Genomic DNA, 19,397 nt, shown 5'->3' on the forward strand with positions numbered 1-19,397 from the left:
TTGCTTTCTGGGTAGAGAACAGGCAAACAAGTTGAGAAGCATCATTCACAATCTCTAGATAGGTGAACGTGACCAATCCTTATCCATATGGATAAGGAGTAGAAAATTGGGTGAAGGTACCAGCTGAAGGAAACCTTAGATATAGGTGGTTAATTTTTTTGGGGGTGGGAAGATGGTGGCAACAAGATAAATCTGGCTAAATTGTTTCATTTAGATTGTAGAACAAAGTTCTATTTGTTCCAAAAATTTCAATTTTCAATTACTGCACCAGAAGCTAATCTTTGAAATGACCCATACGAAGTCACCATCAAGAGACTCATACATTACGGATGACATTATCAGCAGCTTGTTTAGTGACATCTTACCAGGAGATTGCACACTGTTTTTGCTGTGCTCCAACGAAGTCATCTTCATACTAGTGAACTCATTGTGGTAACGGTTAGTGTTGCTGCAGGATGGACTCATGCCTACACAGTCTGGGTAGTAAGCACCAAGAAAGGGGGCTGCAGGGCTGTCCTTCAGCAGTGGGGACACAATCAGCATGGAATACCACTTACTATCTCCAACTTCACTCACTCGCTGAAAAAAAAAATTATATGACTGGAGAACATTATCTAAAAATTCCCTTGTTTATATATACATGGACCACCCTTTAAGAAACAAATGATGGAGGCACATATATCCATTATTTGGAGTTCAGCAGATAATCACGTGAGTTAACTTTAAAGGTGTTCAATATGCACAACTTGTATTTTTATTCACTGAAAATATAAAACTTACAATTAAACACCCTATTAAACTAATTTTGTACATATGAATTGACTAGTACTTCAAAAGAAATGATCAAAAATAGGTTCCAAAGCTTGAAATCTATTGCAGTTCATGCTTTAGTAACATTTACATTGATACTTTGTCAGCTGTGCCTCTGGTACAATATATTTAACATAAATGGGTTTTGATTCTTGGGGCATTGGCACCAGTACTGGAGAAAGTGGGAGCTGTACCATTGGGACAGGCTACACATGAACCATGCTGGGACCAGTGTTTTGACTAGTTATACAACTCCTGCAGTAGAGAGGACTTTAAACTTAATAGTGAGGCAAAGGATCATGTGAGGGAAGATGTGGTAAATTAAAGGGATAGGACAAGGCAAAAGAGCAAGGTAACAATAATAGAGCATGGCAGGAAGGGAGAGAGTATAAACTTAAGAGTATGCCAGCAGATAAGGCCAGAGTTTGCAAAAATAGTAAAAAGAATTAAGTGCTCTGTACCTGAATGCCTGTATCCATAACAAAACAAATGCATTGTCAGCTCAAGAAGACAGAGTCTGCAAAGGGATATAGATAGGTTAAGTGAGTGGGCAAAAATTTGGCAGATTGAGTATAATGTGGGAAAATGTGAACTTGTCCACTTTGGTCAGAAGAATAGAAAAGTAGTATTTAAATCGAGAGATTGTAGAATTTAGGGAGCTAGGTAGCAGATTAAAAAGTAGGACCTCAAAAGGTTGTAATCTCTGGGTTTCTTCCGGTGCCACGGGCTAGTGAGTATAGGAATAGGAGGTTTGAGCAGATGAATGCATGGCTGAAGAGATGGTGCAGGTGGGAGGGCTGTAGTTACCTGGATCACTGGGCCTGTTTCTGGTGAAGGTGGGATCTGTATAAATTGGACAGGTTGCACTTGAACCTGAAGGGGCCAACATCCTTGCTGGAGGGGTTTAAACTAATTTGGCAGGGGGGTGGGATAAAGAGTGGAAGCACAGTAGGGGGTGCTGTACAAATATAGAAGAGAGGCTAAGTCAGTGTGGAGGGCCAAAGTAAATGTAGACCTGTTGAGGCTCAAACAAATAATGCAAGGCTGGATTGTATCTATTTTAATGTAAGGAGTCTTATTAGTAAGGCAGATGAATTGAGGGCATTGAACACATGGGAATATAATATTGCTATTACTGAGACATGGTTGAGGGAATGGCAAGACTGGCAGCTTAACATCCCAGGGTATAGAATCTTAAGACATGATAGGGGAGGGGGTAAAAAAGGAGCTGCCATTGCACTGTTGATCAATGTGTCAATTACTGCAGGAAGAAGGGATGATATCTTAGAAGGTTCCTCTAATGAGGCCATATGGGTAAAACTTAAACAAAAAGGGGGGCAATCACTTTGCTGGGAGTGTACTACAGGCTTCTAGTCAGGGAGAGATAGAGGAGCAGATAAGTAGGCAAGTCTGAGGTGCAAAAATAATAGGGTAATAGGGGATTTCAACTTCACCTATTAATGGATAGTATTAGTATTAGATGGCAGGATCCATAAGGACACATTGTACAGCGAGCTCGCCACTTTTATCAGACCTACCAGCCGTCCATGTCTCCGCTTTAAAGACGTCTGCAAACGCGACATGAAGTCCTGTGACATTGATCACCAGTCGTGGGAGTCAGTTGCCAGCCATAAAGGTGGGGCTAAAGTGTGGCGAGTCAAAGAGACTTAGCAGTTGGCAGGAAAAAAAGACAGAAGTGCAAGGGGAGAGCCAACTGTGTAACAGCCCTGACAACCAATTTTTTCTGCAGCATCTGTGGAAGAGTCTGTCACTCTAGTATTGGCCTTTATAGCCACTCCAGGTGCTGCTCCACAAACCACTGACCACCTCCAGGCACTTACCCATTGTCTCTCGAGACAAGGAGGCCAAAGAAGAAGTATTAGTGCAAAAAGCTTAAAGGGGGCAGAATTCTTCAAATGCATTCAGGAGAGCTTTTTGAGCCAGCATGTACAGAGAACTACAAGAGGAGGAGCAGTGCTGGATTTAATCCTAGGAATGAAGCGGCAGTGGGGGGGAACATTTCGGGGATAGTGAACATAATTCTAAGATTTAAGGTAGTTATGCAAAAGGACATGGATGGACCAGAAATAAAGGTACTGAATTGGGGGAAGGCCAATTTCAGTATGATAAAACAGGATCTGGCCAAAGTGGATTGGGAGCAGCTTCTTATAGGAAAGTCTACATCAGAACAATGGGAGTCATTCAGAAATGAGAGGGGGTTCAGGGCCACCATCTTCCTGTAAATGTGAAGAGTAGGACAAACAAGTCAAGGGAACCCTGGATGTCAAGGGATATAGAGGATTGGAAAGGGGGAAAAAAAAGAGACTTATGGCAGATTGAGTGCTTAAAAACAGTGCAGGCCCTAGAGGAGTATAAAATGCATAGGTGGGTACTTAAAGTAATTAGGTGAAGAGGGGGCATAAAAAATCACTGGCAGACAAGATAAAGGAAAATCCCATGGTCTTTTCTAAAAGTTAAGGGCAAGAGGATAACTAGGGAAAAAGTGGGGCCCATTAAGGATCAAAGAGGCAATGTGTGTGGAGCCAGAGGACAAAGCTGAGGTTTTGAATGATTACTTTTCATCTGTGTTCACTATGGAGAGGGACGATGTAGGTATAGTGATCAGTGAGAGGGATTATGATCTATTTAATCAAATTAGCATTAAAAAGGATTAGCAGGCTTAAAGGTGGATAATCCCCAGGCCCAGATGAGATTCATCCCAGGCTGCTACATCAGGCAAGGGAGGAGATAGGGGCTCTGACACAAATTTTCAAATCCTCTCTGGCCACAGGAGAGGTACCACAGGACTGGAGGACAGTGAATGTGGTACCATTATTCAAGAAGGGTAGTGGGGATAAACCAAGTTAATTATAGGCCTGTGAGTCTAACGTAAGTGGTAGGGAGGTTTTTGGAAAAAATTCTAACAGGATTAATCTCCACTTGGAGAGGCAGGGATTAATCCGGGATAGTCAGCATGGCTTTGTTAGGAAGAGATTGTGTCGAACAAATTTGATTGAATTTTTCGAGGTGACTAGATGTGCAGATGAGGATAAAGCAGTTGATGTAGTCTAACTGAACTTCAGTAAGGCTTTTGATAAGGTCTCACATGGAAGATTGGTTAAGAAGTTAACAGCCAATGGGATCCAAAATTGGCTTAGTGGCAGGAGGCAGCAGGTGATGGTCGAGGGCTGTTTTTGAGAATGGAGGCCTGTGACCAGTGGGGTACTGCAGGGATTGATGCTGGGACCCTTACTGCTTGTAGTGTACATTAATGATTTAGACATGAATATAGGAGGTATGATCAGTAAGTTCTCCGACGACACAAAAATTGGTGGTGTCGTAAATAGTGAGGAGGAAAGCCTCTGATTACAGGAAGATATAGTTGGGCTATTAAGATAGGCGGAGGAGCAGCAGATTGAATTTAATCCTGAGAAATGTGAGGTGATGCATTTTGGGAGGACTAACAAGGCAAGGGAATATACAATGGATGGTAGGACCCTAAAGAGTAGAGAGTTAGAGGGACCTTGGGGTGTTGTCCACAGATCACTGAAGGCAGCAGCACAGGTAGATAAGGTGATTAGGAAGGCATATGGGATACATGCCTTTATTATATGGGAGGCATAGAATAGAATTTGGGGGCGGCAGTGGTTAGCACTGCAGCCTCACAGCTCCAGCGACCCGGGTTCGCTTCAGGTTACTGCCTGTGCAGAGTTTGCAAGTTCTCCCTGTGACTGTGGGTTTTCACCGGGTGCTCTGGTTTCCTCCCACAGCTGGAGTACTGTGTATAGTTTTGGTCTCCTTACTTAAAGGATAAAATTGCATTAGAAGCAGTTCAGAGAAAGTTCACTTGACTGATTCTTAGGATGAAGGGGTTAACTTATGAGGAAAGGTTGGGCCGATATCCTTTAGAGTTCAGAAAAAAAATCAGTTGATCCTATTGAAACTTAAGATCTGGAGGGGACTTGATAGGGTGGATTCTGAGAGGATGTTTCCCTTATGAGTGTCAAGAACCAGGGGACAAAGTTTAAAGATTAAGAGGTCTCATTTTAAGATGGAGATGAGAAGGAATTTTTTCTCAGGGTCATTAGGCTGTGGAATTCTCTTCCCCAGAGAGCAATGGTGGTGGGGTCATTGAATATTTTTAAAGGGTAGTTAGATTCTTGATGGACAAGGGAAGCAAACCATATAGGGTTAGACTGAGAGTTGAGGCCACAATCAGATCAGCCATGATCTTATCAAATGGCAGAGCAGGCTCTGAGCCAAATGGCCTACTCCTGCTCCTAATTCGTATGTTCGTAAATTCCATTCAGATTTCCAAGAACTGTCTGGCAAAAAGCACCTCTAGGTATAGGACTGAGCCAGATAGACCAGAAGATCAGACATTCAGCTCCTGGTCTGCTGAGTTAGTGGATCTCAATTGAAAGTGCAGTTAAAATACACAAATATTTGGCACTCACTCTCTCGTGGGAAAAGAAGAAATTAGGCAGGGTTTCTGGTTCTGACTGGATATAATGACTTGATAAAACGTGGGCCGGAATTTTACAGACTGTCGTCCACTGTCCGAAATGTTGGTGGCGATCCTGCTTCCGCCAGGCCTGGGGATCCAGACTGGATTTTATGGTCCCCAGGCCCTCAACTGGTCTTGGATGGGACTTCCACTCATTGAGGCAGGAAGGCCCACCTAAAGAAGCTGCCAGCCAATCAGTGGGCCAGCAGCACCACCGCTTTGTCATCAAAAAGCCTGCCATCAGTTACACACAAAGAATGGTCATTTGGGAGAGGTGCCAAGCAGTATTTGGTGCAATAGTATCAGGAACAGAAAGCAATTCACAAAGGAAGAAAAAGAGGAAAAAGTGTTTTTAATAGGGTATTTAATCAGAACTTTAAAGTAAGTTTAGTTTGCTGGGTTCACATAAGCAACTACATTTTATTAAAATTAACTTTCCCAAATATGGTAACTGAAAAATTATTACAGAACTAAAGCTTTTGTAAGTGTTTTCCATATATACTGTCAGCCTCCCAAATTAGACCCATTAATCACCCTTGGTTCATGCCTTAATTGTAGGGCATACAGAATATCATGCATATGGTGTTATAAAGTGCTCTTAAACTATATATGGTCAAAGCATTGGTGGTTAATTCACATCTACATTAACATTTATTTTCAGAAATTCAATCTGGCCTGGTCTTAGACATTGCTTCACAAGGCCTCTTTTTTTTTTTAAAAAACAAAAAGCAAAATTCTGCAGATGCTGTAAGTCTGAAATAAAACAGATGAAACCTGAAATGTTAACTTTCTCTCCTCAGATGCTGCCTGACTTGAGTATTTCCAGCATTTTCTGTCTTTATTGCCTCAAATTTGAAGTTTAAGGGAAAATTGCTTTCATGTTCAATCACTTGCTATGAAACAAAAGCTGAACCGGTTCTTTGTCACAGGATAAAAATTCCACTTTAATCACAGGTCAGCAATGCATGCACAGAGGAACATTGTTCATTTAACTGGACACTGCCCCTCCCACACTCCACACACTTGTGTATGGAAGGAAAGGAAAGAGCATGTTGAGCACTGTGCAAAATAATGGAGGGAGTTGCGGGGCTGCAGGGTAGATGCAGAATTGTCCGAGGCTGAACCATTCTATCTGCAACCTCCATGTTATATCTGACTCTGATGAGCTTCTGACTACATTCCACACTAAGACTGCCAATTTCCACCTCCACAATGTTGCCTGACTCCACCACTACCTCAGCACATAAGCTGCTAAAAACCTTATCCTTGTCTGCACTGTTACCTCTAAACTTGTATTTTACAATGCTCTCCTGGCCAGCCTCACATCTCCCACCCTACATAAACTTGAGCTCATCCAAAACTCTGCTACCTATATCCCAACTTGCACTAAGTCCCTATCAGCCCTGTGCTCAATGACCGACACTGACTTCCAGTTAAGCAACATCTCAAATTTAAAATCCTCATCCTAATTTTCAAATCCCACCCACCTGCCCCCACCCCCCCCCCCCCCCCACCAATGGCCTCATCCCATCCTGTCTCTCTCTCTCCCTACAACCCACAAGATATCTGCACTCCTCCAAATCATGTGTAATTCCTGATTTTAAAATAGCTCCACCAGTGACATGTGTCTTCAGCTGCCAAGACACTAAAGCTCTGGAATTCCCTTTAAGAGGTTCCTGGAAAATCTACCTTTGACCAAGATTTTGGTTGGCTGCCTTAATATCTCTAGGTGGCTCGATGCCAAATTTGATAATAGTCCTGTGAAGTGCCTTGGGTTGTTTTTACTATGTTAATGCACTATATAAATACAAATTGTTGCTGTTGATGAAGGCACAGGCAGACATGTGCTAAAGAGTGAGGTGAGAGTTTGGGGGTATGAGAGGGAAGGTTAGCCTGCAGCAGGACTGAATGCTCATCTAACTCTAAACACAAGAGCAAAATACTTCTAATGGAAAAACAAATGAAAACAGAAGATACTGGAAATACTCTGCAAGTATAGCAGCATTGGTGGAGCGAGAAACCAGAGTTACCGTTTCAGTTCAATGGCCTTTCGTCAGAGCTTAGGCTGTAAATGCAGAGACAAAAATGAGGTGTTGTTCCTCAATTATGTTGAGCTTGACCGTATCCATGTAGGAGGCAAAGGACAGAAAGGTCAGAGGGAATAGGGTGGAGAATTATAACAGGTGACTGGACGCGCGAGATCAAGCTTACCAAGTGAACAGAGGTGTTCTGCAAAGCGGTCACCTAATCTTCATTTGGTCTCCCCAGTGTAGAGGAGACCTATCATGAGCAGTGAAAACAGCAAGCTAAATTGAAAGTAGTATAAGCTGTGTCACGTGGGAGATGTGTTTCAGGTCTTGGATGGTAAAAAGGCAGGTGTTGCATCTCCTGCTTTTGCATGCAAAGGTGTGGGAGCAACTTAAGAGTGGACCAGGGGGTCATGGTCCCTTTGGAAGGCTGAAAGGGGAGAGGAGGGGAAAATATGTTTGGTGGCATCATGGTGGTGGAAATGACAGATGATCAGCTGAATGTAGGGTGAAAGGTGAGAACAAAGGGAAATCCTATCGTGATTCTGGGAGGGAGAGGAGGTGAGAGCAGAAGTGCAGAAATGGAACTAAGTGTCGAGAGCCCTGTCAACCAGTGGGGGTGGAATCCTTGGCTGAGGATAAAAGAAAAGATCAGAAGCACTGGTATAAAAGTTTGCATCATCAGAACAGATGCAACAGAGACAGAGAAACTGAGAATGAAATGGAGTCCTTATACAAAGTAATCACCACACCACCTCCCCATCCCACAGCACCTTCCCAGCAAACACAGATGTAAAACCTGTCCTTTTACCTCCTCCCTTCTCATGGTTCAAGGACCCAAACATTCCTTCCAGGTGAAAGAGCATTTTACTTGTACTTTCTATTTAGTATACTGCATTCACTACTCACTATGCGGCCTCCTCTACATTGGGGAGACCAAACCCAGATTGGGTGGCAGCTTTGCCAAACACCTCCATTCAGACTGCAAGTGTGACCTTGCTTCTGGTTGCTTGATATTTTAATTCTCTGCCCTACTCCCACCTTTCTGTCCTCAGCCCCCTACACTTCTCCAAAGATGCTCAATGTAAACTTGAACAGCACCTCATCTTTCAAATAGGCACTTTACAACCTTCCAAACTCAACAATGGGTTCAAAAGTTTCAGATCATAACCTCTGCCCTTTTTTTTTTGTTTTTGGATGGCAGCTGTTGATTCTGCTTTCCCCAATTTACACCTCCTCTAGTCACCTTTCGTTTCTTGATTTGTCCCATTACCATCTCTTTTTGCCTTGCACCATCACCTCGTCATTTAATCTTTCCTGCTGTCTACCCGATCACAGATCTTCCCCTTCGTTCTTTCCTCCTCCCACCCTTCTCTGGTCTTACTTGAAAAACTGTTACATCTCTAAGTAGTCCCTGCTGACAAAGTAACTGTCAACAAATATTTATACTGTGCCTTTAATGTAATAAAACATTGCAAAGGAGCTTCACAGGTACATTATAAAATAAAACATGACACTGACCCAAATAAGGAAATATTAGGTCAGATCAGAAAAGGCTTTGTCAAAGTAGGTTTTAAAGGAGGAAAGTGAGGTAGGGAGGGAATTCCAGAGTTTCAGGCCTCAGCAGCTGAAGGTGTAGCCACCATTAGTGAAGCAACCTGAAATGTTAAATACTTGTTTCCACAGATGCTGTCAGAGCTGCTGAGTATTTTCAACACTTTTTTTTAATTTTCTTTTTTAATTTCCAGTCTGCAGTTCTTCCCTTTTTTTTTTGGAAGTTCTCATCCTTGTTTTCAAATCCCTCCATGGCATTATTCCTCTTACTCTCCGTAACCTCCTCTCCACAACATCACCCCCTGCCCTGCCTGCCCCCCACCCCCCAAAAAAAACCCCAAGAGCCCTACAAGATCAGCGTTCCTCCAATTCTGGCCTCTTGCACATCCCCAATTTTAAATGGCTCCACCAACGGCAGTTGTGCTTTCAGCTGCCCAATCCCAAAGCTCTGAAATTCCTTCCTTAATTCTCAGCACTGTCCCTCCTCCTGCAAGACACTCTTACAAGCTACCTCTTGGACCATCTGTTCGAATATCTCAAGTGGCTGTCAAATTTTATTTGATCCTCCTGTCAGGCACCTGGAACATTGTACTACATTATAACAAATGCATTACTGTTGTCAGGTTAGTTTGGGCACATAATTTCAGAGAATTTATAATTAGTACTTACCATGTCTTCAGACAGAGAGCAGGGGTCTGAATTTTCACTCTGGATGGACAAAGAGAAATCCATTTTTCTCTTTGAAGTTTAATAATAACGAACACATTATTCCAATTTCTCCCCACATCATACATCATTTTAGACCAAAGGGTTGGCAGGCAATCTACTCCCAGACAACTACTGATGTCAGTGAAAACTGTCTTCCTGTGGAAAAGCACCTACTCTTTGAATGATGCTTCCCCATAATAAACCAAGATAGCTAATCAACATCTCATAACTCAATTTTCATAAATGTTGAATCCACTTGGTCAATTTTTAAAAAGGTGCAATTCAGTTAGCTCAAAATTGAGCGAAATATAATTACCATCGATTCACTTTCCTACCAAAAATGTTTCAACTGCCCAGTGTGACATCAAGAGGAGAAACACAACCATTCATTAAAAGATGAAAACGTGGTTGCAAATATCCTTTCTTCAATATTCACAAGGAAAGGGGGGGGGAAAGGGAAGGAGAGAGAAGGAGAGATCGTGTCAGAGATGAGCTTCCAACTCCATATTTGTGCCATCACTAAGACCACCTATTCCCACCTCCTTAACATTGCCCAACTTCACCTCCGTCTCAGCTCATCTGCTGAAACCCTTATTCATGCCTTCGTTACCTCTAGGCTTAACTGTTCCAATGCACTTCTGGCTGGTGTCCCACATTCTACTCTGCGTAAACTTGGTCATCCAAAACTCTACTGTCCATATCTTAACTTGCACCAAGTCCTATTCTCATCACCTGTGCTCGCTGACCTACATTGGCTTCCGGTCAAGCAGCATCTTGATCTTAATATTCTCATCCTTGTTTTCAAATCCTGCAATGCCCTCGCCCCTCCCTAATTCTGTAATCTCATCAAGCCCCACAACCCTCCAAGATATCTGAACTCCTCTAATTCTGACCTCTTGCACATCCCTAATTTTAATCGCTCCATGATTGGTGGCCCTGTTTTCAGTTGCACTCCCTCCTAGGCCAATATATCCTTTTTTTATCCTTCTTGGGGTATGGTTTCCAGAACTGCTCACAGAACTCCAGGTGTGGTCTAACTGTGGCTTTGTATAGCTGAATCATAACTTCTACCCCCTAGTACTCTAGGTATAAAAGGCAAACATGCCATTAACCGGTTTTAATTACTTTCTGCACCTGTTCATACCATTTTAATATATGTAGCTAGAGCCCCATATCTCTTTGGACTCTTTTTTTTTCATCCAAAGTGGATGACTTCACTTAATCTATCTATCTCTTGATAATTTTATGGTCCTAGCTACAGTGTCAGAACCACTTATCTTTGTCTTATCAGCAAATCTGGATATGCAGCTTTCTATCCAATCATCCAAGTCATTCATATGCATGGTGAATAGTTGAGATCTCAACACACATCCTTGCAGGACACCAATGTTCCCTCTAAGGTGTATGTGTGCATATAGCACTGCAATCTGGAATGTATCATTCATTAAAAGAAAACAGACCACTCAGTATGCTCGGGCAGGGCTGAGCATCAAAACCAACAAATGGGCGGCACAGTGGCGAGCACCACAGCCTCACCGTTCCAGTGACCCGGGTTCAATTCTGGGTACTGTCTGTGTGGAGTTTGCAAGTTCTGTGTGGGTTTCCTCCGGGTGCTCCGGTTTCCTCCCACATGCCAAAGACTTGCAGGTTGGTAGGTAAATTGGCCATTATAAATTGCCCCTAGTATAGGTAGGTGGTAGGGATATTTAGGGACAGGTGGGGATGTGGTAGCGTAGGATTAGTGTAAATGGGTGGCACTGACTCGGTGGGCCAAAGGGCCTGTTTCAGTGCTGTATCTCCAAAAAAAAACTGCAGAAGTGCCAGCTGTTAGTGTTAGAGGAAAAAAGTGCAACAGCAAGTGAAAGGTAATTGGTCAGCCTCTGGAAGGGAGGGAAGGGGCTGAGCCAGATAAAAGTGATGGGACCCGCAGAGTCTGGTTGCCAGCCCTGGATTAGAGCAAGACTCTAGTGTCCCCCATTCAGCAGCACTCAAATGGCCCAGGACTCAAAACTAGAGCCAAATGGCCCATAAAGGCCCACATCAACTCAAGGTGACAAACCCAATGGGTACAGCCCATCATGGCCAGATAAACACACAGCCAAGGATGAAATTGATCAATGGATTTGGTCTCAATGAGCACCTAATACTTTGATAGGCAGGTTATGATGCGGATTGGGTTACTGATATGAGGAGCATCACTAATGAACACCTGCCTTTAGTATTGTGTGGAAAAACAAAGTTAATTGAAGCTGCTTAAGCTTAATGGATAAGTCATGTATATGTGCTAGGTTGAATGATTGATTTTTTTTTAAATCCACTGGCTGGAAACCTGAAGATTCAATTGATGGAGACAAACCACTCAAGCCTTGCAAGCTTTAAACTCTGCTGACCATGAGCACTGCGGCATATTCCTTGCTGCAGACTGTACTATTCAGTGGTTTAATTGATCAGTGTGTGATTGTTAGTCTGTTCTCTAATTGATGCTCAATTAATGAATTAAGCCTGTTGGGGGAGCTAGAGAGTAGAGAACTTTCTGGAAAGAACAGACTCCCTTGAACAAATTCAGCCACATTGCTATCTCCCAGAGAACCAATGAATCAGCATCCACATCTTCAAACCGGAAGCCTCAGGACCACAGTCACGACCACCAAATTCAACCTGAAGCCAGCCAAGTCACCAACCTCCACAGACTGTATACTCCTTTTACTTCTCTGGACTCTAATTTGACTAATCTATCCTTCCCTACTCTCTAACCTATGAGTGTGAGAGAGAAAGGGGAAGAAAGCAAGCAAGTTGGAGTGTATTTTATTTTACTTTGGTTTAAGTACAATAAAGCTAACTTCTTTCGTTGTTAAACACAAGAAAATATGATCTATTGGCTATTTTTAGGATTATAGTACCTAAACTGTTGAATATTCACTACTGGCAAGTAGGTTCATTCTTTTTGAAGTGAATATATTGTGGCCAAACAAGGAGGGGAGCCCTTTGACCCCACCTCACCTGATCACCACAATGAGGAACCAGATTGAGAGTTTCATTTTCACTGTTTGGCAAGAGAAATGAACTTTTATTATTTATGATCTAAGCCCAGACTGTTAAGCTGTGGGCATCCTCTCTGTTCCTTTGGCATTTTATCAAGTGTTGGGAAAGCAGAACCAACAGTCCAGGTGTCGGATGCGTCTGGAGGGGGAGAATGGGATGTGTAGGGGGGAGGAAAAATGGGATCAATGAGAAAAGAAGAAACTTTTTAAAATGTAAGCTGCGCATTATCAAAAAGGTGCTGCCATGAAGAGCTTGTAGTCACCCAAATTTAGAGGGAGCACTGGACAGTCACTTCCTACCAGTTAGAGTACCTGCCCATTATCTCTACTTCTCTGCCACTCAGCTGATTTCCTAACCAGGTCAATAATTTGCCTTCAATTCTAATACCTTCTCTAAGTCTATAGAAATAAAATCGCAACACATTATGTTGCTCACTACTTTAATCACCTCTTTGAAATTTTAAATCAGATTCATCAAGCATAACCTACCCTTTACAAATCCATGCTGGATCACTGATCTGACCAAAATGTAAGGTGTTCAGTCATTCTATCCTTAACTATGGACTCTAGTATTAATTTCCCAACAAGGCTGTCGGGCTAACTTATCTATAATGTGCTGGTTTCTCTCTCCCCTTCCTTAAGTGGCAGATTAACATGCAAATTTTCAATCTAAAGGAACAGTTCCCGAAGCACGAGAACTTTGGAAGATTATAGGTTAGGACATCTGTAATGTTCTCATCTGCTAGAGACAGATGCCTCCAATCTCTCTGCAAGAACACAGTGTGGCTGGAATTCCTGTCGGTGCAATCACACATTCTTTACTGCTGCTCCAGAAGTATTCAATTTGTCAATGGCCCCTTGAGGAACAGCATCTACGGCCAGCCGAGCAGGGCTTGGAGCATCCTGCGTCCTCAGCCACAGACTCTCCACTGCTATCCCTGTCTCCATATGCTCTTGCTCACTAGTGAAGTGAGTCATCTGGAGAAAACCAAACTAGCTGCCATGCTGATGCCACTGAAGTGAGTGTATGAGTTGGTGAATGGTCTGCATGAGTCTTGCGACAATGCACGCTCAGAAGAATTAACCTCCCCTGAGAAGACAATCATCTGCCTGGATGCTTTCTGCATGATATCTGAAGGCCTGGTGGGAGATTAAAGACACAAATTAGAACCTTCAAGGCAAGAATGCTTTGTGATTGTGCACATGATATTTCATTTGCTGCTGACTTCAACAATGAGTGAATGTTGTATGTCATGTGGCTGTTTGATATTTAGTTGTCACCAGATAAGTGAGGCCTCTATCTCTGACAGTCATGAATGCCAAAACTGCACTGGTGTCCAGCACCACCTTCCTCTACAGCTGCCAGTTGAGCGATGACTGGAGGGCCACCTCCACTTCTCCTTTGTGTCCTGTGCTCTCTCCTGCAATGAGGGGAAGAGGAGATCTCTGAAAAAGGTTAATGGTATGGGTTGGATGGAGAGTATTAATTGATAGTGACCATGACGGAGAGCAATGACATTGCAGAAAGATGTGGTTGACTGTTGGTGGTAAATGGACAGATGGGGATGTGAGGAAGTACAGAGATGGGTATAACTGCAAGTTAAGATGGTGTGAGGAGTGATGTGCTGGTGTAAGTGAGAAGGTAAAATGAGAAGCTTGGGATGTAGGCGAATGCACCACTGTACACACCTTTCCTGCCCCGCATAAGTCATTAAACCACTCCCTACATTGAATCTACTCTTCCTGCTGGCCACATGGGAAACCTCCAATCACACCTTCTTTGTTTCACCTGTAGGTTTCTTCCTCCTGTCCATAAGGAAGCATATCTCCCTGCAGGCCCTTACAGCCCCTAGCATCGTGTCCCAGGAAGCATTGCTAAAATGAAGCACAGCCTTAGAACATCTGTATTAAACTCTGCGATTTTTTTTTTCTGTTCTCCTAATTCCAAAGTCCATTAAATTGCATGTTTGGAGTGTCCCTTTAAATACTGGAGTTGAAACTGATTCATTAGTCATTATCACACCTGCCCATGCTAAATGGTCAAGAAACTGGAAATGGTAAGGTGCTGCACTTACTTCCCGCCAGCCACCCCTTGCATTGGGAACTTAAAATCCTGCCCAAGATTTTCCTGTGGCACCTGGAGGAACACTTCACCTAGCCCACAAGAAAACCATGAAGAAATGAAAATGACCAACCTTCAGGGACTTCTGGCCCCACTCCTAACTGCCACCAGCTTTCACCAGCAGGTCCAGCATGGTGCATGACTTACATGACTGGGACACTATTAGTACCCAATATCCAAATTGCAAAAGTAACACTGCATGATTAAAATGGCAGCAGGCAGACCAATTGGAGAAGCGCACATCTGCCATTTTAACCGTCTACCTTCCTGATCCCATTGTGTGGGCAGGGTTAAAATTGGACCCAAGTCAAATGATGAAAACCATGAATCTCAAAGTAACAAGTGACATGCAGAACACTTAGCAACTTTAGTTTTGTTTGTAGAACAGGTTTTCTCAATTCTATATTGTTCCAACAGCCTCACTTTACAAATGAGTATATGATACATATTACACTTCACCTTAACAGTAGTGTGAGTTTTCATGCCGCAACGGTATGTTTTTGCTGATGCTGTGGTCATCTGGATGTCCCTGGTTAGCTGACGCCATTTTAAACAATCCTGTTTTGTACACTGTACCTGTTGCAGACAAATCAAATAAGCAATGGCATTAATTGGTGCAGAAATACACGTTAAATAAAGAGTACTAGCTTGCATGCCACAATATCACAATCAATTAGGTCAATAGAACATTGCAGATGCAGGAAATGTCTGATTCTAAAAGGAATAGTCCTTTTCACAATGGCCTAAATGATCAGTAGTCATGGATTCTCCAATTTGTTTCATCTTTAGATTTTAAATAACCAGAGCTGAAACTACCTGAATAAAATCCTGAAAAGCTGTGCCTTTAGGGCACTCTTCCTTCGTTCCCCATCTCTCATATGAAATTCTCAATCTCAATGGGATGGGAGCCATAACTTCATAACATTTTAAGGCTATAGAAAATAAACATTGGGCAGAATGGCCTCCTTCTGTGCTGTACTATCCTATGAATCATCTCTTTCATAACCAAGTATTTAGCAAAAATGTTGCTTCAGAAATTGTCTAGCAGGAGAAGTCATCTTTCATGCATTAATTCTAACCTTTTCACCACTTTGCAATACAATTTCTGATTCTAGAGTGAATTTTTTGTGCAGCGTTGTATAATCAAGTAATTCTGAATGCTAATTTGGATTACTAGTTTTCATTTATTTAACTTACCCAATAAGGAACCAGTTGATCAGACATAAATGCTTTCAGGCTAGGCTCACTTTTGCCATTGCTGGTCCAAATTCTTTTCCAAGTTGCATATTTCTCATATCCATCTTTGTGGCTAGAGAAGATTTAAAATAATCAGACAAAAATCACTAGTAATTAGTAAAATTTGCATGTCAATGAAAATATGAATGGGGTACTTTTTTGTTTCATTAAAAGATTGAGAAATATTAAGACATGGATAATTTTTTTTCCTATTTGTGCTTTCATTTCCTTGCCATCCTCTTAAAATCTGTTACCCACAATATTTACATGTTTAATACAATAAACAATTAAATTTTAAAACAAAGCTCCCGATGATGGCTGAGGGGAACAGATCACCCACTATTACTCCTTTTAGAAGGAAAAGGGAGATGAGAGGTTCAGCCTGAGAGCTGTGCTGACTTAGCTGATCTGACAGTAGAATCTCTACCTCAGCATCCCTTGACGAGTGATGGGGGAAGAAAGCCAGCCAGAATTACTACACCCAATTGTTCAAGAGAGAACATATGGATCTTTAGGTGACAACATGATCAACTGTGATGTTTGAACTGTAGAATGGCAACTAGTTTTTGGCTCACATGATGAGTAACCAACTGGACAATGGGATCAGAGTGTCAAGACACAGGAACCATATTCAACATGTCAGCACCTTCAAACGAATGAGGTGGAAATTTAAAACCAGAACATTTCAACTACTTTCAACTCCAGTTTAAAAAAAAAACTCATCATTGAAGTTATTTTCACAGTGCAAATGAAACAACTTAATTTCAGATTTTCTTACAAGCATCTATTATAACCTAATGCGCCTGGCAAGAACGGGGTGCATTCAGGTTGGATGCCTGACTTTCAGCTGCAGCAAATAAAGCATCCAACCCAAATGCATCCCAAGACCAAACAGATTGGGTGACTGCTTTTCAGAATACCTCCATTCAGTCCACAAGCATAACTGAGCTTCCAGTCGCCTTTCATTTTAATTCTCCACCTTGCTCTTGCACTAACCTCTCCATCCTCAGCCTCCTGCAGTGCAGAGGCCTGTTACCTGACCCGAACGGACCCGATGACGTGTCTGGTGCGGTTTGGGTGGGGCCGGACACACGGTAAGTGCTCTGCTGGCAAGTATTGAAATTTAAAAAAAAATTTTACTTGAGCTGGGAGTCCAGGACAAAAATGAGTCTGCAGTGAGCGAGTGACGGCACTGTGACGTCATCGTGCACGCGCTTCAGCTTCTTGCAGGTTTGGTGTCACTAAGGTAAGTAAAGGGATGGTTGGGTCGGGTTGAGCTTGGGGCAAAAATCGGAGGGACTCTGGCCGGGTTCAGGTCTGGTTCTTTTTCCCGACCTAAAGTAGGCCTCTACTGCAGTGTTCCAATGAAACTCACTGAAAGCTTGAACAGTACCTCATCTTTGTTATGCGCCTTCCAGACTCAACAATTTCAGACCATAACCTCGGTCTCCATTCCTTTACCTTTTTCTTTGCAGGATTTGGTTCGGTCTTGTTTTTTCCACTGCTCTTTGCTTTCGGGCATCAGCTGTTCATCCTTCTGCCATTCTCCATGTCTTTTGTTTACTTGGCCCATTACAACTCTTTGACCCTGTACCACCAACCCTTTTGTCTCCTATCTTACAACCCATCAGATGTTCCCTTTTTTTGTTCGGTTTCAAACCCTCCTCCCTTTCACTTGCTTAAAACTTATATTTCTAACCTTTCCCAGCTCTGATAGTCATCAACCCGAAACATTAACTCTGTTTCTGTCTGTTAGCTCTAGACTTGACTATTCCAAGGCAGTCCTGGCTGGTCTCCTACAATCTACCCTCCATAAACTTGAGGTCACCCAAAATCTGCTACCCATATCTTAACTCTCTAACTCCCATCACCCCTGTGCTCACAGATCTACATCAGCTCCTGGTCAAGCGATGTCTTGATTTTTAAAATTCTCATCCTAGTTTCAAATCCCTCCATAGCCTCACCCTCCCTATCTCTAACCACCTCCAGCCCCAAAACCTCCAAGATATCTGCACTCTAATTCTGGCCTGTTGAGCATTCCCAATTTTAATCAGTGCGCCATTGGTGGCTACACCTTAAGTTGCTTAGGCCTTAAGCTCTGAATACCCTCCCTACACCTCTAGCTCACGTTCCTCAAAAACTACCTCTTTGACCAAGCTGTTGGTCATCGATCATGACTTTTGGCCTCCTTATGTGGCTCAGTGCCATATTTTGTTTTAAATTCTGCCTGTGAAGTGCCTTGGGAAGTTTTGTTATTAGTGCTATATAAATACAAGTTGTTTCTGCAGATGCCTCCTGACCAGAGTATTTCCAGCATTTTCTGTTATTTGATTTCTAGCATCAGCAGTATTTTGCTTTTGTAGCCTGTTCTCTAGGTGAAAATCAAAGCTCTGATCTCTGAACAGTTTATTCATGAATTCTGTCAATTAACAGGTGAGAGTTTTACAACTTCTGATGCTAATGTTACAACAACTTTCATCGTATTGTCTTCAACAGGCAAAGTCATCAAGACACTTCACAGAATTACAAGGAAAACTGATGCCAATGCACAAGGATGAAAGATTAGGAGAGGTGACCAAAATCTCAGTTGCAGAGATGCAGCTTTTTTTTTAAAAAAAGGTTCTTTAAAGTGAGAGCAAGCAACTGCACGAGACAGTGTGCAAGAGTGATAATTAGGGGAAGAATCTGAGTGGAACTAGGTGATTGAAGATATGGTCATAAATGGTGCAGTGAAATAGGAAGGAAGGGAGTATGTACATGAGGCTGGAGGCAGAGAAAGAGAATTCATATGGAGGCCATGGTGGGATGAAGGAGTTGATATAGGCCATGAGACTGGATAACTGGTTTTAAACCAATGAGACATTGGGACATCAGAGGTCCATTTGGATCAGCAAGCATGGAGGTGGGATGGTCTGCTATCATGCAAACAGCAAAGTTTTAGATGAGCTGGAACTTATAGAAGGTGCAGGATGTAACATTAGCAAGAAGAACATTGCAATAACTGAGTACGAAGGTGGCAAAAATATCTTGGGGCTTCAGCAGCAGATGGGCCGAGGCAGAGGCATGCCATATTAGAGATGCGGGAAGTTGGAATTTTTGGCTACAGAGACAATACAGGGTCAGAAACTCACCTCCGGGTCAAACAGGACACTGCAAACAGTCTGTTGCAGCCTGTGACACTGGCCTGAGAAGGGGAAGGAGCTGGTAGTCAGGGAGTTTGTGGCAGCAAAGACACTAAATTCATTCATTCACACAACAGGGTCACACTTGCTTTGCAAAACAACTAAAATCTCCCCCCTCCCAAAATTGAGATATAGCACAAGTTCATCCAACCATGCAACATACAAATTATGAAATTTATCACAGATATAGCACAGCCAACCAAGTGTTGA

General features: G+C 42.6%; 1 protein-coding gene across 1 annotated transcript in view; it reads right to left on the reverse strand.

The window, feature by feature from the left end:
• The window catches only part of LOC137383825 (lysine-specific histone demethylase 2), a 207,112-nt gene that overhangs the window by 167,209 nt on the left and 20,506 nt on the right, over positions 1-19,397 (reverse strand). The window contains 4 exon segments of the mRNA XM_068057097.1: positions 366-579; positions 9,568-9,606; positions 15,229-15,345; positions 15,967-16,078. Of these exon segments, the coding sequence (XP_067913198.1) occupies positions 366-579; positions 9,568-9,606; positions 15,229-15,345; positions 15,967-16,078 (482 nt within the window).

Source organism: Heterodontus francisci, chromosome 2 (assembly GCF_036365525.1).
Source record: "Heterodontus francisci isolate sHetFra1 chromosome 2, sHetFra1.hap1, whole genome shotgun sequence".
Classification (NCBI taxonomy): Eukaryota; Metazoa; Chordata; class Chondrichthyes; order Heterodontiformes; family Heterodontidae; genus Heterodontus; species Heterodontus francisci.